Source organism: Oreochromis aureus, linkage group 7 (genome assembly GCF_013358895.1).
Source record: "Oreochromis aureus strain Israel breed Guangdong linkage group 7, ZZ_aureus, whole genome shotgun sequence".
NCBI lineage: Eukaryota > Metazoa > Chordata > Actinopteri > Cichliformes > Cichlidae > Oreochromis > Oreochromis aureus.
Window position 1 is genome coordinate 36323211 of NC_052948.1, and position 22100 is coordinate 36345310.

The 22100-nt window shown below is 39.9% G+C and overlaps 1 protein-coding gene across 6 annotated transcripts in view; it reads right to left on the bottom strand.

Moving 5' to 3' along the window:
• The window catches only part of rxraa (retinoid X receptor, alpha a), a 106331-nt gene that overhangs the window by 41632 nt on the left and 42599 nt on the right, over positions 1-22100 (bottom strand). For all 6 annotated transcript variants that reach the window (XM_039615248.1, XM_039615244.1, XM_039615243.1 and 3 more), the window contains one exon: positions 4054-4292. In XM_039615248.1, the coding sequence (XP_039471182.1) occupies positions 4054-4292 (239 nt within the window). The remainder of the gene's footprint in view (positions 1-4053; positions 4293-22100) is intronic.

A 22100-nucleotide genomic window follows, 5' to 3' on the forward strand; every position in this document is an offset into this window, starting at 1 on the left:
ATCTCGGTTATGGAATCACTCACAGTTAACCGTTTACGAGACCACCTGTACAGTTTGGGCTTGGGTGGCATTCGAAATATGTAAAACACAGGTATCAACAATAACATTTTTGTTTTTCCTTTTTTTTATTCTTTAGCATTAATGAAATGGGAATATAATTTTTGTTTTAAAAGTTTTGCAATATAAATGATAGAGTATGCAGATACACCTTAAGTTAAGCATAATACTTGTGTGTATACTGCTTCTCGTAGACAGACTAATCAAAAAAGTCAGCAAAATGATATTTTTTCTTGTTATCTAAAGATATTTTAACATTACAAAAAAAGATATTTTCATTATTTTTTGAATAATAAAGAAACAATTAAATCACACCAGCACGGTAACCTTCGGTTTGTTGGACGCATCTACCCTCCTCACATCACCTGTTTCAACAAATTAACCACTACAGCATTGTAAATACTAAACCAGCTATAATTACTGTAAGTGCAGTATTAAAACAGTTGGCACTAACTGAATCTGTAGTTACTGGTTCTTGACACAGCTACTAAAAATGGTAGGATTGGCTGTGAGGTGGTACAAAAATACCCCTGTATGCTAACACCACAGGATATTTTTCATGAATGCCATAATGTAAACATATTTTCAAGATTAATGTGTACACCTAAGAAGTTACATCAAAACACAAACTGGTACACTGACAGCTGCTTAAGTATATTTCATGATTTATTTTTAATTTTTCAGGCATCTGAGTGGTTTATAATTGAGCTAACTGCTAACTAGCTCTTTTTGTTTCTCTGCTCAGTTTGTTGTTGTGTGGTCCTCAGTGTCATTCAGCTTTCTCAAGTCTCCTGTCCCATAATTGGACAAATTAAAAATCCACCATAGTCTAATATCAGCTCTCCACCCCCACACATGTGTCTCACTATCATCACAATTTAATTCAGTGAAAAACATTGCAGGTTCAGCTGAACCCACCAAAGCGTTTTGCTAACTAAAAATTGAACCTGCAAATAAAGAATACCCCTCCAGGACAGAAATGGCAGTGCAGATGAAAGTGTTGGAATCATAAAGTGCCCAGGAATAAGAAGGAGAAGGGTGGGGAGAAGGACGAGGGGCTTTCTAGCAATGAAAGATTTTGGCTGCTTTCACAAAGTGCTCCTAATCCACTCTAAACTCCATTACATGTGGGACACTTTCGCTAAGAAGGCACAGATAAGCTCAACAATAGCGAGGAGAGCCCATCCAAAAAAAGCATCACATTGCTTGCGTACTTAAAAAAAAAAAAATCAACAAACATAAAGAAGGGCAGCCACCACATTTTGGGGGGAAACTATTTCAATTTTAGATATGGCACCAAATGGAAACTGGGCCGCTGCATGCTTTGATGTCTTAATTGTGTGTGTGTGTGTGTGTGTGTGTGTGTGTGTGTGTGTGTGTGTGTGTGTGTGTGTGTGTGTGTTTAATAAAAGAAACCAAAGCTTATTGATGGAAAATGACAGAGACAGAGAAAAGGGAGAAAATGGAGATGTTGTGACTGAGACAAGGATAGAACAAGACTGGGGAAGTGGACAGCCAAAGAAAAAGGATGGATGAATAGAAAGAGACGAGAGCAAGATATGGCAGGAAAAAAATATGCCTCAGATATAGAAGTAAGAGTGACAGAGCTAAAGTAGTGTGGAATCCCAGTTGAATAGGACTTGATTAACTGTGCCACAGGGTCAGAGCAGGGTCTCTGTCTGCTGGGGCCTGGCTTATGAAAATGATATGTGTGCATATATGTGTGAGTGTGCAAGTTTTGACTGTAATTTGCACTTTTGAAACATGTGACTGCAATTTGCAAGACATGATATACATAAATGGTTTTTCTGGTTGGCTTAGGGCAACTGTACTTCGCTGTGATTTGGAAGGGAGCACACCGAAAACCTCATGAAACCTAGGATGAAGGCTTTCTGGTTTCTTAGAGTATGAAAAATGTAGGATTAATGCATGTTCATTTTGCTCTAAACACACAACAGCTTCTTGCTACGAGGCTTTTTTTTTTCTTGATCTTGTGTAATAAATACAGTCCATGCCTCACGTTTACAGAGATCTGCTTTTGCCCCTCGCTAAAAATGGACAGTAGCAAAACTTTAGGTCAACAATATCTATATAGAAGAATTAAAAATCTTAAAAGGTTTCAGTAGGTAAAACTGTGGAAGGGTCATTAACCTCTTGTTGGCCCCAGCAAAACAACCAGCTACTAGTAACTCACTTTTTTCTCGTTTATTTCTTTGTTTTTAATTTGAATTACAATTATAGAATATATGAAATCCACTTTAAAAAATATGTTTAATGTAATGATATTTAGGGCAGCACGGTGGCACGGTGGTTAGCACTGTTGCCGCACAGCAAGAAGGTCCTGAGTTCAATTCCACCATCAGGCCGGGGTCTTTCTGTGTGGAGTTTGCATGTTCTCCCCGTGTTTGCGTGGGTTCCCTCCGGGTACTCCGGCTTCCTCCCACCGTCCAAAGACATGCAGCTTGTGGGGATAGGTTAATTGGATAATCAAAATTGCCACTAGGTGTGAATGTGCGAGTGAATGTGAGTGCGAATGGTTGTCTGTCCCTGTGTGTTGGCCCTGCGACAGACTGGCGACCTGTCCAGGGTGTACCCCGCCTCTCGCCCTATGACAGCTGGGATAGGCTCCAGCGCCCCCCGCGACCCTGAAAAGGATAAGCGGAAGCGAATGGATGGATGGATGGTAATGATATTTAATTTCCTTCAACACATTTCTTCCAAAAATAGCTAACTTTAAAAAAACATTAGTTAAAACACACAATAATAAAATTACAAAGTAACTTAATGCATTTTGGAGTAACATCATATTTAAATTAATATGGGGAAACAGGTGGAATTGGTTCTATTAATGTTGTAAATTTGCAATATTGTACTTTGCCTAAAATAAAAAAGCAACCCATGATGTGCATGACTCTCAAACCTCAAATGAAAATGTAATTAAAACTAATGAAAATCAGAATTTGGTCTCTAATGAGAGATTACATCAATCTATAGCGCAAAAAAACCTGTCAGTTCTTTATTAAAACACAACATACAGACAGCAGTCTAACACAGAAGTTCTCCAAACCTTTTCCTTCCCCTTTTTATACAAAAATAAACCACACTGATCCTGCAGTGGTTCTACTGACATTTTGCAGACCACACACCTGTTGACCATTTTGGATGTGAAAATCATGCTGACAGTGTAAGATGTAGTGAATAAGGTCCCAGTCACACCAGGCTGCTCAGTGACCACCTAGCAACCGCTCACCGTGAGGGATAATTTAGCACTGCCTGACCACTTCCAAGTTGCTGAAGGTTGATCAAAAGTTGCTGGGAAGATAAGACCTGCATATTGCTTTCGCCTATAATTTGAATGAAAGTGATGGATCTGTCTACAAACACTGTCCAAGCTCTCCAAGCTGTACTGAAACTGTGAAAAGTGTGACATAAACCAGAAATGGAGACCATTTGCCTTCAAACCAAAAGTTTTGAAACATGTCGGCACAACTTCACAACCCGTTCTTTCGCACTTTCTTAGTAATACTGCTGCTTGGCCAATATTTAGCAAGCTTTTGCAAACAAACATGAGAAACTACAGACATTCATGGAACTCTGCTAGCAATTAAAGCTATCAGTAGGTCGTCTTTGGTCCAGCATCTTCTCTGTGACCAAATTCATCCAGCCAGTTCCTTCCAGGAACCACTACTAGTCGGGGAATATATATATTTTTTGCTAACAACAAATCACATGAGAAACTTCATTACCCCATCTGGGGACCTCTCCCCACAGTTTGTCAGATTTATAAACCTAACCATGAGAGTTCCAGGTTTAAACTATTTCAGGTATTAGAAAGTGCAAGCAACAGCTATGGCTGTGGGTATGAAAGAAATATATCTTTTGGTTTATCAGAGAGTGAGATAACAGATAACTTGTTGTCGGTATGCTTACTACTCTATATGTAATCATCCTTAAAATGTATACTTTTAAAAGTGTGAGTCTCTTAACAGGCCTCACCTGGGGGCTAACGCTAGGACCGTAGCCCATGCCAGGCGAGTTCATGGAGTGAGGGCCCATGGGTGAGCTGATGACAGAGAAGGGTGAAGCCAGGCCATTCATTGGAGAGCTCAGCGTGCTGATGGGAGAGTGGAGAGGGCCTGAGGGCCCCATGGACGTTGGGCTGAGTAGAGATGGGTGCATTCCACGGTGGGAGGTAGGTGATCCCAAGGGCGAAGAGGTCACCTGGCCTGATGAATCTGTTCAGGAAAAAAAAACATAAAAAAACCCATAAAGATTACACATTTTATCTTGAAGATTCCAATGAACAAAGAAAATCACTGATAATAAACACGGGTAATTCTTACCATCCCGTCATATTTTCTTATGATATTAAGGTCTTTTGATTTCGCCATGATAAGATTTTCAACTCAAAATGAGACAGGAAAAACCTGATGCAAGACTTCGCAATTTGGACCAAAAAGCCACGTTGATAACTAAGTTTTGAATAAACACTCAGATTTCTTCAAAACAACACTCTCACACTTGGTTTCTCCCAGCCAGGGTCGTTGGCACCACAAGCCTAGCACATCTGGTAAAGTGTGAAGGCAGTTATTTAATGTGAGTGCTGTGCAGGAAAATGGACAATTCAGCAAAAACACTTAGGACAATTAAATCCAGGGTTGTGGGTATGGGCAGAATGTCATGAAGCGCTTGTGTACATGAACCGCGTGTTGGTTTTCTTTACTCTTTTGTTTTTCTCCACCATCATTTTTGATGGATTAACATATCCTGGAAAACTTCCAAGTAATATAACAACCATAGATGGACATAGTTTCCAGGTCTGAAAAGTGAAGCCAGTGTAGAAGTGCCTTAAACTCCTGTAGTTCCAAAAAACACCTCTGGTTGCTTAGAAGTGTATGGGAAGTGACATTCGGCTTTCTTAATCTGCAACTTCATTAAACACTTTCCTGATGAGTCTCCCCTGCTGGTGTCAGGTCAAACTGAACAGAAGATTAAATCCATTTGTTAAACTGTGGTCCTTCTAAGAGTCACAAAGGAGAATAATCCAGGAAAGGCTTGCTGGCTAATGATTTGTCAACCATAAATCATTAGCCAGCGAGTGCACAGTTTCACAATCTCATTCATCCCTCAGTCACCACATCTGGTTTCCAAGATGGCCATGGCCAAAAAGCTGAAATCACAGATATAAGTGGGACTTCACAAACCAGTAGGTGATGTCCTGGTGGCAAGATACCCCTTTTAAACTGTCTATAGTCTTCTATTAAAAAGTCAATCCTGTTCTCAGCTATGTGTATAATGCTTAACACAAAGAGCAGAGCACACAGTGAAGTAAAGGCAAACGTAGATATACAATGAAACTGAGACAAAGGAAAGAAACAAGTATGACATTAAAAGAAATAAAAGACAGTAGAGACCTATGGATATGAGGGGCCATGGATATGGTAAACACTTAAAAAGACTGTCTATCTTTCCAACCAGTTCTGCTGCTCTCTCACAGACTGCTTCGTCCTGGTAAACTGAAGTCCTTCCTTGAGGCATCTATGAGGTCAGGGATATACACTGGATTTATATTGCATATAGCTTATGAATGGGGTAGTAGTGGGCTCAGGAAAATGACAAGCATGACCTTGCACCACAGCTGAGGAGAATCCTGCAGTGACTGAGACTGAAGTCAGAATGATAAGGATAAGGTCATGTGTACAAAAGCTCATCTGCGCTCACAGCCCCCCCCCCCCATCAGAGCTACTCTTTATCTTGACTGAGCGACTAATCTTTCCATCAGCTGTCAACAGAGAAGATATGAGACAGGCGGGAACATTAGCAAAGAAGTACTGATATACTGTGCTATGTCACTGAGACTTTGGCAACTTTGTTGTATGTGTACTGATAACAAACCTCCTGTCTCAACTTTCAACACTGCAGTTCAGTCTTGCATACTTTCCATTTATGACTGAGCCTGCCTTTGCTTTCATAATTTGTTTTTATAATCTCACATCCATCGACCCCATTTTTATTCATTAAATGTCCCACAAAGGGACACACCTTTAAGACACACCAGCTTTTTGAACATAAATTTATTTATAGATATTATAATCTGTCAAACAACAGTGGCCTTATCAGTAACTGATTCACATAATTAGTTTTGCAAGCAAAATGCTGAACAGTTAAATGTTGCAAAAATGCCCATGAATAACAACAACAATGATAATAATAATAATAATAATGATAATACCAATAGTACTAATAATAATAATAATGACATATCTCAGTGTCTCCAAAGACATTCCCTCCTTTTTGTATTTTAACTTACAACAATTTCTCAATCCATTTTTATAGCTGGCATTAGAGAGCTGAGGTTCACATCAGTTTCTCTGATGTCCTTAAATACCCTCCTTTATACCCTGTCCTATTTTGACACTGCAAGTTCGCTCTGTCTGCTCTCTCCAGTGGGAGCATGGACACATGTTATGTAATGAGTTGGAGTGTGGCTTGTCTATCACGCTCCCACATTTCGTATGTGACCAGGTTCCTCTATTTTCCGCACAGTGGACAAAAGCAGATGGCTAAACTAGTTAAGAGCAGAGATTAGCAACTTTAGTTTCTTTTGGGAGTTCTCACCATCCTTTTTATTGTTACGTGGCCAAAGTAACAGCCATACAAACTCAAATCATTTAAAAAAATGCTACAAAATACATTTGCAGGTGCACTGGTTTTAGCAGCACTCTGCACTGAGTACCAGTGCAGTTTTCAGCTGAGTCAAACCAAATACTTCCTGCACATCTTGCTTGACTCAAAAGAACTTCCTGTTAGAAACGAGACACACACACACACACACACACACACACACACCCACACACACACACACCCACACCCACACACACACACACACACACAGAAACACCCTATCCTTTGGGAAATAAACAAACATCCTTGTTAAAAAAAGGGCTAATAACAGCTCTGTATCTAGCTATGTTACTTCAGTGTTGAATCCCGTGACTGATACTTCTTGAGCTTCTATCTGTATGATTAGATTTTTTCCTCCAAAAATATGTGCCCACACACACATAGCTCCAAAATAAATAAATAAATAGCTAGCTAGCGCTTTTGGAGCCAGCAATTCCCATAACCCTTCTCCAACTGGGTTTCAATTCAAGCAGATAAAACGAGTGGCGGTATTAGAGTTGCCAATCTGCCATTGTAGCTCTCAGTGGGGGTGGAGGGTGGGGGAGAGTGGGACTCAGCAAACAGAATCCCAGCAAGACCCCACCTAGAGGGGGGGATGACAGAGACAGGCTGGGAGGTAGATCCGCCTGTTATGTCTCTTTTTTCCCCTCCCATTCATTCTTTATGTCCCTCTTTCTTCCGACAGCTTTTGGAGAAGAGGAAAATCCAAAGCAGAACACTTTTCCCCTCTACTGTTCCCCCTCTTTATGACCAAGCAGCGAACCATGTGGTCACACTGGATTGTATGTGGATGGTCTTGTTTGGACAAAACTCCCAGAACATAAAGATTTCTCAATGCGAAATATCTATGTGTGCGTTTGTGTGTACAGTATGCGTGTGTATGTTTACTCTTGTTGGAGTTGGGTTGCCAGTGTAGGATTACAGCAGGATGAAAAGGACTCTGTCCTAATCCTCCCTGGAGAGGAAAGCAGAAGAGAAAATTAGAGTAGAGGAGACAAGGAAAGAAAGGATAAGGAAACAAACAGTGGTTGTAACGACAGAAGAAAAAAAAGGCAGTAAAGAAGATCCAAGGAGAGAAGGGGAATCAAGAAGAAACAAACCAAGAAGAATGACAGAGAAGAAAGGAAAGAAATGACTAGACTGGACAAGAAAAGTAAGCAAGGAGCAAGGTGGAAATAAGGTTCCTCTGTACATACACGAGACATGTGCATTTAGGTTTAAATTAAGCTTTGCCAAGTTCTCCTTTAAGATAAAGTCCCGGCTCATACAACAACATCTCAAATTCCAGTTTCTGTTATCAGTTAACTATAAATATTGTCATGTGGATACAAAAATACAACTCAAAGAATCTCTGTTAAATCTTCAACCAACACTTTGACTTTAAGCCCTACTGGTCAAGGAAAAAAATGGAGAAAAAAAAGGAAGGGGGGGGGGGGGGCTAGAAAAGCGAGCAGCATTGCCACTCCTGCCTGTGTTTCTTCATATAGCCAATTCCATCTTAACCTGTTAAACTTGAAATAGAAATATGCTTCTTGGAAAAACAACCTCTGGCAGCAGTTTGTACTGTATGCAAGATATGAAATAAACCTGTTCAAAAGATAAGAGTGACTGTAAAGCCAATCACTGAATAAGGGCAGGGCAGGTAAGAGCTAAAATAAAACTTACTGAAGCATTCACGAAATGAGTGGCAGCTGTCCAGGTTCTCTTAGTGTCAACTTATAAAAAGGGTGACTCACAGCTGAAAGCCACTTAGAGCGTTGCCGTCTGCAGGCTCTCCCTGTCAATTTGTCTAAATCGCTGGGCACACAAAAACAAGTGACAGCTACAAATAAGCAAATTACAGCTTGTTTTGCTGACAGAGACAAAGTTCTCTACTTATCACCTCTCCACTCCATTCAAAAGTCTCCTACATCTAAACAATGCCTCCCTCCCTTTAGCTTTCCTTTCTTGCTCTTTCATTCTGCTGTTCAGTGTTATTACAAGGGGGGAATTTTGCCAATTTATTATCTGGCTGTTACTCACTTGTGTGTTTAAAGATGATAAACGGATGAGAATCAGATAAGAAGGGATGATGAGATGACAGATCAACGCAAAAACAGGAACATGTTGGAAACAACCTGTTTACATTTTTTCTGACAGGTGAGCTGCTGCAGTTGTGATTAATGACCACCCTCTCTACAGAAAAAAAAAAAATGACACCATCTGTTATCTGCACAACAGCACTGGTGCAAACAGTACAAAGAATTTCTGGTCTGCACAGGATGAAAGTGAAGGGGATGCTAAAAGCGGTGTGATTTAACTGGCGCGGAGATGGGTTTGGTTGCTAGCACACGCTAGACAGCACATTTTATTCATTCGTGTAAGCTAACTAATTGTTTTGTAACTGTAGACAGCAGGGGCAAAATCCCATTCATATAGTCTCATTCTAACAGTCAATAGTTTAATTGAATCACCTTTACTTCCATAAATTTAACCACTCCTACTCCTATTCTGGAGCCATATCAAAAAAATCGATAACTTATACTGCACCATACGAAGTTGCGTTTACGAGACACGGACAAATTTTGGATGGTTGCTCCATTTGCTGGTAGTTGAAATCATGTCTCAGAGGTACAGGTATTCAAATATAAAGAAATCCTAAGCATGTGGACCTGTTTGGAACTGTTCAGAGCACCTTGTTGAATTCATGCCACAAAGAGATAAGCCAGTTCTGAATGGTTAAAGGGGGCTTAACGCAGTGCTAGCAAGGTTTACCTGATTAAACATCTGATGAGTTTACTTGTCTATGCTGTGTGTACATCTTGGATTTAAACATTTTCAATGCAGCTTAAACAACATGCTGGATCAGTCTGCTTGTTAGCATTAAAGTAAAACAATCAAGCAGGAACAAAACCCTTGCCGTTCAATTTTCAGCAGCTGATGCACATAGGAACTTGTGACAACGTGAAAAGATAAGCAACCACTGTTCTCACATAAAGACTACAAATAACTCAGCTGCCTTCAGAGCTAACACCATTGGTTCCATTCCCTAACGAGCCCATGAGCTCGTGTTGCCCCTGCCACCAGCAAGGGATGATGCATTATAGATGGAAAGTGCACCACTATAGTCTGAACAATCCTGAGAGCCGATGAAAAGTGTGTCTTTCCTTTCTTTAGACTGCTGTCTCACAAATGACTTCTCTGGCTTCATATGCTTGTCCTCTCAGCGTCTCATTCACCTTACTTCGGAACAACCTGTTTTGTCTAACCTTTTTAAAAACACATTCACAATCATAGCCATGTGCCTATACAGAGGCAGACAGATGCTCATTTTTCATTCCATGCCTAACTCTGCTCCTCTATTATTCATCTACTAGTGCCACAGTGGAGATTTAGTAGAACGCAAGGGCGTGGGATGCTACAAAAACAGAAAGCGAGAACAGATAAATCTCAGTAAATCACATACTTTATGTCCAGTTGCCTTTTAGCTATTAAATCTCTTGAATCATCATCAACAGAATTGACTGTCCGTAGGCAAAAATCATAATGTTCTCTGTTTCTGTGTGTTTGTGCTCACAAAAGGATGCATACACCACTGCCAGTTTTAGTTTAATACCCCTATAGCTTGTGTCCTATCCCATATTCTCTAAAGACTTTGTTCAGTCTTTCAGTGCAGAAAAAAATGCAAAAACCAACAAAAAAAATATCCAAATGGACTTGATGTAGATCCTTTGCACAGACGACGTACTTTCTATACTAACCGTGATTGGCTATGGCTGAGTTGGGGAATGATGGCATAGGTGAGAGACTGGCCAGGAAAAAAACGATCATTTCACAGACCGACTTTGCAATAAACGAAGCAGTCATGAGTCACTTGCACCTACACTGCGGCACTTTAGTAAACTGCATCTTCAAAGAAAAAACTGGATGAAAGCGTGGCATGTCAACAATAACACGGGCCCTGTTTTTAATGCATCCCTCCACCCAACACCTTCTGTTGATTTGAGGCACCAAGCAGTATTTTTTTTCCCTTTTTCTTTCTTTTTTTAAATTCTTCGGAACAACGTTTTAGGACATCGTCTAGGTGAGTCACTTTTGAAAAGCACAGAGCGGCACAGAGCGCAGCCGGAATGAAACACTAGTCATTAGCATTTCTCCGGATGTGTTCAGGAAGAAGAGAGAAGAGGGAAAAAGAGATTCAACTAAATAACCCAGGAGATTCAGTGGGCTGTGGGAAAAAAAACAAAAAACAAAGCCCAAAATAACATGGGAGTTGGTATTACGGCTTCATTTTTAGAGTTTTTACTGCTGATGTCTCTATCGCCATGACGACAGCGGGCTGATATTTTTCTCAATCTTCCATAAACCACTTTGTGTATGTGCTTCAAAAACTAGATCATTATTCATTGTTCTTTTTTTTCATTAAGCTTCACACTTTCTGTGTGTGCGCATGTGTGCTCATTAATTGGGAAATGTCTGTCTACTGTTTTCCACTACATAAACAGACTAATCTGGTGCCTTCAGTTATGTCCAAAGTGTAAATATCTGAGTCTGATATGTTTACTCTGTAGATAGGAGAGAGGAAGTGGGGCTGTGTGTGTGTGTGTGTGTGTGTGTGTGTGTGTGTGTATGTTTATTGTGTGTAAAAGATGGTGTAGGGAGCGAGCTTGTGATTGGCTGATGAAATATCAACAGGTTATGCATAGAATCGGCGCACACTTCTAAAAAAAGGTTTTGTTTTACAAACTTATTATGTTTATAAAACGTCTGAAATTTGGACAGAAAAAATTCCCAGTTGCATTTTCCACTAGTAAACAACCTGTTCTGGCTCTGGAGCAGTAAAAATCTGAAAACTTCTATTTGCAATGATGCAAAAAATATGGATAAGCGAGGAATTCTCTTATCTAATAAAAAATGCAAGTAAGCAAGTAATTTAAGCTATAAATAAAAGCACTAGCTGTTCATACAGCACTGTGGCGTGGTGGTTAACACTGTTGCCTCACAACAAGAAGGTCCTGGGTTTAAAACGGCATACTCCAGCTTCCTCTGACAGTCCAAAGATGTGGAGTTAGATTAATTAGTGATTCTAAATTGCCCAACAATGTGAATGTGAATGGTTGTCTGTCTCTCCGTAGCCCCACGACAGGCTGGTGACTTGGTGTGCCCACCTCTCACCGTAGGGCAGTTAGGATAAGCTCCACCAATCATTAGTTATTATTAATCTCCAACTCTCTTTCACAGTGTGTCTTTTGTTCTGTCTTCCTCCCTTCACCTCCAACCAGTTGCAGAACATTGCTACCCCTCCCTGAGCCTGGTTCTGCCGGAGGTTTCTTCCTGTTAAAAGGAAGTTTTTCCTTCCCACTGTCACCAAGTGCTTGCTCAAAGGGGACCTTTCGATTGTTCCTGTTTTCTCTCTATTATTCTAATGTCTTCACCTTACAATATAAAGCTCCTTCAGGCAAATGTTGTTATTATTTGGCACCATATATATAAAACTGCACTGGTGAAACTGCCTAACAAATAGTTAGTCATTATATTGTAGCTAAGTGAAGAAGATTTTTTAAAAATATTACTTATTTTCAAATACCAAATATTTTACCCTGAAATAAACCCTCTTTCTTCTGTTGATGTGAACTTCTACAGGTACTTGACCTTGTGTTTTCCAGTTGCACACTGAGGATTTTGATGACTCAGTGAGTGGGATTGATGCAATAAATTAGTCAATAAATAATCACAGAATTTATATATTCTGTACTTCTTGTAAATCTTAGTGGAAAGCTTTTAAAGCATTTATAACTTAAAATAGTTTGGATGGTATTTCTCACACACGCCTGCGTGTTACTTCTTTAACGCTGTCTTACTTTTAGAAACGAGTGGTTGCAGACAAAAGAATGTTATCAGCATCTCTGCTGACTATGAATTTAGAAAGGTGCATTATAGGCTCATTAAATGGGTTTTTGTTCTTAGTCCTTTGTTTCCTGTGGTCTTTGTGCTCATTATGGTCCTTGCACAATTAACACTATGCTACAAGATAAAACAAAATACCATGTTTACACGTTTTTGTCATCTCAGTTTTTATTAGTTAAATCCTCAATCCTCAATACAGTATGTGAGGATTGAGGACAGTGCAAGAAGCCACATGGTGATCAGGGAACTTTAACAAGACAAGATATGATCAGACAGGCCAGCTGCAACTATACCTCGATCTTTATGACAGTGCTAATCAAAAGTATCCAGACTCTCTTTATACTGTCTGTTTAAGCCCGCATCTGCTGGGATTCATGAACCAACTTGTAGATTAAACAAGAGAGTGTAGGAGCAACAGATAAAGGCCTTAATGTGGGATAAGTGGCAGAAAAGAACCAAAACAGGCCACCCATAATTTCACAGTAGGTGGGCTGCTAACAGCCATCATTTGATACACTGTGTTGATATAACCCGCTTCTTTTTGCCTGCTGAAACAACTGCCCTCATTAAAGACTTAATTCTCTCCCTCCCACCTCCCTTTTACTCCTTTCTGTCTCTCACGGGCTTTATTTTCCTCCCATTTCAGTTCATTTCCCTGATAGCATGTAGATAAAAGAGCCAGCTCCTAGGGCATGCTGGTGCCCTCAGTGACTCTTAAGTGTCTGCAGAGGCCATGAAGCTGTGGCTGGATGTGGCTAGGTGCCAGCTAAGCCACAGATTACTGGCACTATTGCTAACAGTGCCCTGGCTGCCAACACTATGATCTGCTGTTATGGCCTAATTGTTCTCTTTAGCTCTGAGGTGATATACCATCTCTCCCTGGGAGCTCCACGCAGAGCACCAACCAGCTCGTGCACAGAGGTGCAGTTGACTGAGGTTGGGCCAAATTCTTATGTACAGATCATTTCACACACTACTGTAACTTTCTGGTCTAACCTTTAAACAAGGCATTTCTGAAGAGTGTGAAGCAAAGCCAAATGCAACTGGTTGAACAACCTGAGAAATTACAAAAGGAAATGTGAGCATCAAATTTAGTTTAACATATTTTTCACTGGGTAAAGACACACTTTAGAAACCTTGCTCCATGCTTAGAGCCTCATGTGAATGCCACTCACCCTGGTGACTGAGCACACTTGGAAAGTTGGAAAAGTGTTTTCTTTAACCTACTAATCACCAGGCTTATCCTTCCCATATTGCTTTATTTAAGTATGGAATTACTTGGTGGCTGTTTGTCAACTGCACTGTAAATTCAGTCATGCTCAGTGATTTGCTTTACTTGAAGAAAGGCAAACACACTGGAAGTACTACCTATAGTAGGTAGCTTTATTTACACACCAAATTCATTTACACACATTTCTCACTGTGAGGAGAAAACTAGTACACCAAGAGAAGGAGTAAAAAGGCCAAGGGCACAAAGAATGAAAGCAACACAGCTACTGTGAAGGAAATGTACTCAAAAAAATGAATGACAGCCAGCATAGTGAATATATCTCACTTGCTGTGCTTTGGTCAGCGGCTTATGTCATAGACGGCAACTGACAATAGTGGTTGATCAAAGACATGGCATTGAGCGATAATTACTTCTGCAGCCTGCAGAGCAGCTGTCGGGTGAAGAAGATTACACTGCAACTGATGTTCTTCGGCTCTGTTTGAGTATTCATTACCACAGCAGCTTAGTAAGTCAAAAGAGGTCAGTAATATTCAAGACAGTAAAGACTGACAGGCTTTTTGAATGACCCTAATCAGATAATGTGGAGGTTTTGGAGGCGATTCTTGAAGTTCGCAGACAAAAGATGATGAGAAAACATCACCTTTACCACCTGCTTTATTATATTATAAATCTCTATGATTAAGATTTGCAAAGCAAAAAAAAAAAAAAAAAAGTATTTAAACCTTTTAAGGACATTTAAGGTTTCATGCCCAAGACTGCTATGAATACATGTAACTGGGGAAATACAACACAGCCAGGAAGCTTCTGATTCATTGAACTTCCTCTTTTGTTGAGCCCAGAGATGAATATCACAACACAGGCCCTTATCTGACTTGCTCACTGCCAAAACACACTTGAAGGCGCACGACCGAGTATATACTTACAAACACAAACACAGAGAGATAATGAGCTGACAGCAAAGCACATGACTGAATGCAATTTAGCAAGACCAGGTACAAAGAATCAGATCAATTTTTTTTACTTTCATATCTAGCTGGGCATAATGATTCATCATTCATTATTTCAAACAAGGGTCACGTTTCTGCAAGGTTACGCTTATGAAATAAAATGAAAATGGTTTGTGGAACGACAAAGAAAGAAAAACACTAAAACAAACCTTGAAAATTTTGCATGAAGTACATATATATATATATATATATGTTTAGACTCAGAAAAATATTAGAGAACAAAGTGGTTTATTTTTGCGCATAGACTATAAGAGGGGCCTAAAAGCACCAGTGTCAACATTAAAAATAATAAATGGTTGCTCAATGATGCCGTGCAACTACACAAACTAAAGTTATCTGAGGTCTGTGTGGCCAGTATTTCTTTTTAAGAACACTGCGAGCCACACTACAAATAATAAAGTCATATAATTAAACCAACTAAACAGCTGAATGGATTTCTGTATTTCACCTTCAGGCTAGTCAAAAACGAATCCAGAAACTTTAACTGATCTTTTTCTGCAATTTCTGCAATAAAAGTCAGAAAAAAGCCATCACAACTAAGTAAATAATAAAGAGCAGTCTTTAAAAGGTTAATACAAACACCATTAGCAGGGAAAATAAATGTAAATGCACAAGATAAAAAAAAAATACAGCATTATATGTGGAGGAGTGGAAGTGAAATTGTTCCACAAGGTGTGTCTTGTATTGACGTTGGAGTCATAAAGCCATCAGTGACTGATGACTAATTATACCAATTACCACGATGGCAAAAACAAACTGTCCCTACCCTTTGGTGACATCAGGATGAGGAATTTGTCACTTCCTAACGTGTTTGGAGACAGTGGGCGATTGACGACTTCCATTTGTGTCAAGGAACCACTGAAACACTTCAAAAGCTGAACACTGTGTGTCTAGGCTCTGTTTATGTGGCTGTTTACTCTCTGCAACACCTGGAATTAGCCCAAGGCAGATGTTGACCCATACAGAGCCTTATGTCCACCCTCCCTGCACTCATTTGCCGAGTCAGTATTCAGCCTATAAAAATGGTAATTGTCCTCTTACACAAATCTAAATACAAAAATATATGGTTCACAGTTAGTTCTGAGACACAGAATCAACACCAAAGCTTTATTTCCCGCCCCAGCGGAAAGATTAAATATACTGACTATATTACAAGCCTTTTCGATGTCTTCCACCCACCTTTTTTTTTCTTCTCATTTTTCCCCTTATAATTATTATTCTTTTGTTGTAAGCTGTGAGGTGCTGGTCTGTTTGTAATGAAATCCAAATGGAGAAGGAGCTGGCTGCTGGCCGTAAGCTGGAACTGCCCTACTCCCACCCCCCACTCCTTCTCCTTCTTCCTCTGGGAAACAAGCCAGAGATGAAGGGAACGGGAATGATGGGTAGAGATGGACTGATCGATGGATGAACACATAGAATGAGCGCTAGAGATTCATAAATAGATAACAGAGATTCAAATGGGGGAGGAAAACAAAGTGCGAGAAAGTCTCTCAGAGAAAGCTTAAAACACTGGGGGCCGCTCGGAGGGTGATGGGAAACTATGTGTGTACGTGCTGCAGGAAGAGGCCTCGCAAACTGGGTGGGAACACACGCGCTCCAATAAGACCAGAGGTTGTATGTCCTGAAGAACACGCGTGTGTGTTCTGTCAGTTCTGTCACTGGAGGAGTGTACTTTGGATCAGTGCATTGACTCACCGAAAACAAACACAAAATTCTGCAGGCCAGAGGATCGGAGGCACGCTGTATCCAAGACAAACAAGCAAAATCATGAAAATATAGTTGCATTGACTGAGGCCCAACCTTACCACCCCCACGCCTCCATCCGCCCCCTTCTCTTGCTCTATTGCACACAGACAGTCTGTCCAGTACACACAAAATCAATTACCTTTTGGCCCATTATTAACAAAATAAGTCAGATGGACAACTCAAACAGCTTGTGTCAACAGCGTAACGTTTCTCCCCTGAATGCTTTATTTCAAACCAACAATTAATTCAGCTGCCAAGTCCCAAAAGAGCTGCTTAGTGACACTGCTGGTTCTAAAACTCATATTTTCTTTAAGCAAGTGAAAATCTAAACACCGCCCTGTGTAGCAAATTTGCTCCAGAAGAATACAAGCGACAACTTTGGAAATTTCATGAAAGAGACAATTGTTCTTAAATCAAGGTGAAAGCCAAGCTGCTGTCATGGCCATATGCTATGTTTTTGTCAGCCTATTAGCAAGATTTTGCAAAGACTAATATGCTGAATTTCACTGACATGTTGGAGAGGTGGACTACGTGCAAAGAAAGAATGCATTAAACCCATTACCCACAAAATGATTTCTCTTCAGGTATCATTAAGATCTGTGTTTTTGCAGTGTAGACCTTTGCAATCTGCATCTCCAACAAGTATTTTCTGCTAGAAAGGAAGGATCACATTTGATTTAAAATGTCTGAGCCTGGAGAGATGATTTTCAGGAAGACGCTAGATCAAACAGGGACATGGCTCATGGCTGAATTACCAGCATGGGCCATTTTTCATGGGGTCAGGAGAGGTTGCAGAAAAAAAAAGAGAAAAAAAAGAAGAAAGCACAAACATGGTCAACTGAAGCATCTTGAGTATCTGCAGGTCCGTAAGTGGAGCTGGCATATATGTGGATCAGAGTCTATAGATGCATGTGTCTTACCCCTCCCCAGTGCACATGCTTTCACATTTAATTTTTCCCCATACTTCCTCTCCTCTGTTACTGTTTCCTTCAATTTCTTTCCACATCTTTTATTCTGCCTTTGCTGCTCATCACAGGGACTCCCCAGAGGTGGAGGATAATCCCAGTTCGGAGCAGCAAGTCTTTTATGTCCTGGGAAGACACACTGGTTAGAGTGCTGCCAGTTCTTTTTCCTCTCAACTGATACCTCGATCAGCTTCCAAGCCTTGCTGTCTCCTGCTCTCTCTCTCTATTTCTTAATGTTTGTGCTTTTGAACATGTTCTTTCATTATAAAACCAATTTCTTTTGCCAGGGATGCAACCACCACTACTAGCCTGTGTTTACACAGCATCAGCAAAACAAAAACACAATGGAGTCGGATGCCTCTTGAGGTGTTGGAGAGGAATCTGCCACTGACTGATTCTATGCACTTATGTATGCTCTGCATGTTTTCTAAAGCGCCCAGTCAAGGTCATTTTACAAGAATGTAATAGAAATGACTCTAAAAGCTGTGTTCATGCAACTAGGACTATTATTTACTGTTATCAACTTCAGCAACTCAAGGCGGGTAGCTGCCCTTGGTCACTGAAGATTTATTTGTCATCCACAACTGCCCCCAAAATATATTCTTGCATATTTTCAATTGGTATACCATACTCTAGCTGAATTCTTTTCAAATCAAAATCACAAGATAAAAAATCACCATTGAATATTTATTTTGGTCCAGGTTACAATGGACTCTAAAAAGTTCATGTTAAACAAAAAAGTCCCCAATAGAGCAACAAAACCACTAATCACACAAAGGTTGTTATTTCTCTGCCTTCCTATACATCATTCTTGGAAAGTCCAGAAGATTGTGGCTTTCAAGGAACAATGTAAAAAAAATATGCAGCCCAACACCCCAAACAATGTGTAATGTTGATGGAAAAGCCAAAGACCAGCCAAATTTAAGGGGAGTTAAGGTAAAGCAAAACCTCCAATAATGCTTGTATACAATTGCAAGTGCTTCTTTATTTCCAAGAGATTCACAGCCCTGCTTAATATTTCAGTTTTAAGTTTCAAGTTTATTCATTTATATAGCACTTTTAAAAACAACAGTTGTTGACCAAAGTACTGTACAATAACACAGTCAAAGCAGAAGACATACCAAATAAAACAGAATATAGATTAAGAAAAAAATAGAATCATGGAAAGAACAATAGACTAATGTTATGTTTAACGTATAAACATAACATTAGTGAACCATGACCTCCATCAAGCAACCTGTTTAAATTAAGTCTTGTCAGATTGAGTAGGTTACAATGGCGTCAGATATTTAATCAACAGTTTAAGCAAAAAAAAGTATTGTTTTTTAATGCAAATGTTTTTTTTCTCCATTTTGGTAAAGAAATACAATTTATATGTTTTCTTTAATACTTGTATTATTAAGGTGAGGTTTTAGTACAGTATTATAAACCGAAGGCTGAAGAGCCAGATTAAACTTACCACATAAATTCACAGGTTGCTGTCGTTTTACTTTAATGAAAAGAGAAAAAAAAGTTACTGTGTAAAAGCAGATATCTGATACATAATCTTGACCTTAAGAAAAAATTAAAACGACAGACAATAAACCCTTATAACAAGCTATTTGGTGAAGCACAAAGACTTTTTCGAAGCTTTCAGGAATTTGTTTGCGTTTGGCCAGTGCAAAGAAATCTGAATGGCATCGACTGACAACACTGCAGCAGTTCTTAAGTGACAGTTGCTATATGTTTTTTAACCAGGCTTGAAAAAGGAAAATCTTTGTAATAAAATAAAACATATACATGTTGGAAAAGCTAAAACATGTGATCCCTTCGACTAGTCTCAGGTGTACACAGAAACATGGGAAAAGTTTTCAGGCTTTCAGGCAGAAAATGAGTAATTCTTCCACTCTTACCACTGAACAATGATCCCTCAGTCCTATCAAAAGGTTCCTTTACTGCATGATACTTTTTTCCGATGATGCAATGATGCAACACAGATTTTCTGTGACATTTGTGCTGGGAAAGTAATTTTCGAGAAGGTCCTTTGCCCATCGCTAAAATCCATATTTCTTCTTGCCTGTGCCTCTCATGGCCTGGATGCCCGTGAATTACGTGTTGAGATTGGCTTTGTGACAGAGGCCAAATAAAGTGGGTGTTATGACTGGCATGTAGAAGCACTCTTGAGAGAAACAGGTGTCGTTCATTGGCTTACACCAATGTGCCCATAACTGCAGAGCCATGTGATTGGTGGAAGGAAGACACCACTGCTCAGAGAGGAAGCCGCTGATGCCAGGCGTGTTTGTGGGCATGGGGCAGCGGAGGTGAAGGGAGAGAGGGAGGATGAGGAGGGAAGAGGGCGCCGCAAAGAACAGACCACCTGGATTACAGGCCTCAAAGGCCAGCCTGACAGAGTCAATCTGAACAACAGTGAACAGAAGACAGCCAGTCTGCTGACTTCCCCTCTCTTGCATTTTCACTGGCAGTCTGCCAACAAACACATGCTGCCCAGCAAAACTTTCAAAAGAGGCTTCAGCTCGGGTTTTTCCACCAACTTAAAGGCCTTTTTTTTTTCTTTGCCCACTGAAAAGCAAAAGTAAACTGATAGAGCATACTAGGGTTAAGAGGATAAATACATTAGCTGTTGGCAAATACACTGGGATGGACCAACATTGGCTGACTGGAAACTTTTAACATACCACTCAACCCTATCACTTACAATTTTTTCTTATTTTTATTAAACAAAATTTAAATACTCACTTATACACCAAGTCTGTAGTACTGTGAAAAGTATTTGTCCCTTCCTAATTTTTTTCCTTCTTTTTTAATCCATGCAAACAGTGGGGTACACCTTGGAGTCATTAGTCAGTCGCAGGACCAACCTTTCTGTAAATGAGAAAGCAATTGCCCCCCTAAACCTAATAACTGGATGTGCCTGCCTTGGCAGCAAGAACTGCAATCAAGCATTTGGGATAACAGACAATTAGTCTTTCACATTGCTGTGGAGGAATTTCATCCCACTCTTTGTAGAATTGTTTTAATTCAACCATATTGGAGGGTTTTCTAGCACCACTCTCAAACCTTCATTTGGTTTTGGGTTGGGTTCTTTTAGTGATTCAGAGGTACACTTGCTGGTGTGTTGCAGCAAATCATTCAGGTACATGTTTGACTGTTGGTACGATGCGCTTTTAATGAAATGCTGTGTTAGCTTTACACCAGACGTAACAGGAATAAAAACTTTGAGTTTTGTCTCGTCGTCAATAGAATACTTTTCTATCTTCATGGGAACCACCAATGTTTTTTTGTTTTTTTTTAGCAAATATGAGATTAACATTTGCATTTTTTTTTTACCTCTTTTTGATTTCAAGAATTATCAGAATCCAGCAGTGTTTTGTTTTTGTCATTTTTGCCAAATCTCTAATTGTTAAATCATGAATTCTGACTTTAACTGAGGCAAGTGAAGCCTTCACTTTTTTAGATGTTGTTCTGGGTTCTTTCGTGACCATTGAGACATTCTTTGGTAGGCTGGCCACTCATAGGAAAGTTCACCACTGTTCCAAGTTTTCTCCATTTGTAGATAACGGCTCTTGCTGTAGTTCGCTGGAGTCCCAGAAATGGTGTTATAAACCTATCCAGACTGATAAATGTCAATGACTTTGTTTCTTACCCGTTTTTGGATTTCTTTAGCTCGTGGCATGATGTGTTGCTTTTTGCGATCTTTTAGCCTACTTCACTTTATCGGACAGATTCTATGTACGTGATTTCAACACGTCTGTGACTAGTGAAATTGAACTCAGCTTTCCAAGAAACAAATGTGGTTAGCTTTGATTTAACAATAGCGGCAATTGCTTTTCAAGGTAGGGCTTGGGCCCTAAGTAAGTTTGGAGCTTTATTCCTTTAATAAAGGAAATCATCCTTTAAAATCTCATTTTGTATTTACTCAGGTCATCATTGTTTAATACTAAAATTTGTTTGATTATCTAAAACATGTTAGTGTGACAAGTAAGCAAAAAATAAAATGGCACTGTGTATGAGGTCTTAGTGTATTCATACTGTTTAGTGTCCATGTGGGCTTTCACACATTAATCAGCCTGTAATTTCTACAGACTTCGCCCTTTACACTACAGACCGAGGCTGGCCTGAACTGACCCAGACAGATAGTCCAGTCTAGGCGAAGGCTTCAGATGTGGTGCAAGAGGAGTCATTTCTTCACTTCAGTCTATTTTCTTTTCTTCATATTTCTGCCTTTGCTTTGACAAAAATTATTTTTCCTGCCCTCTTGGCACTGCATCCTCCACTGTGAGGTCACTCTGCCATATCTAACAAGGATCCTTAGGGCAACGAGGGTGTGAATTACTCTTTTCTTTATCCTTGTTGCATCCAGAAGTACAACACAGAGGAGGAGGCAAAGAAAAGAAAACACACAACCTTCAACAGAAGACAAGGGCTCAACCAAGTCAGCAAACTAATGGGAGGAGGCCACTGGCAGATAACTTACACAAACAGGCACACTCCTCATTACCACACACATGCTGAAGTGTTTTGCTT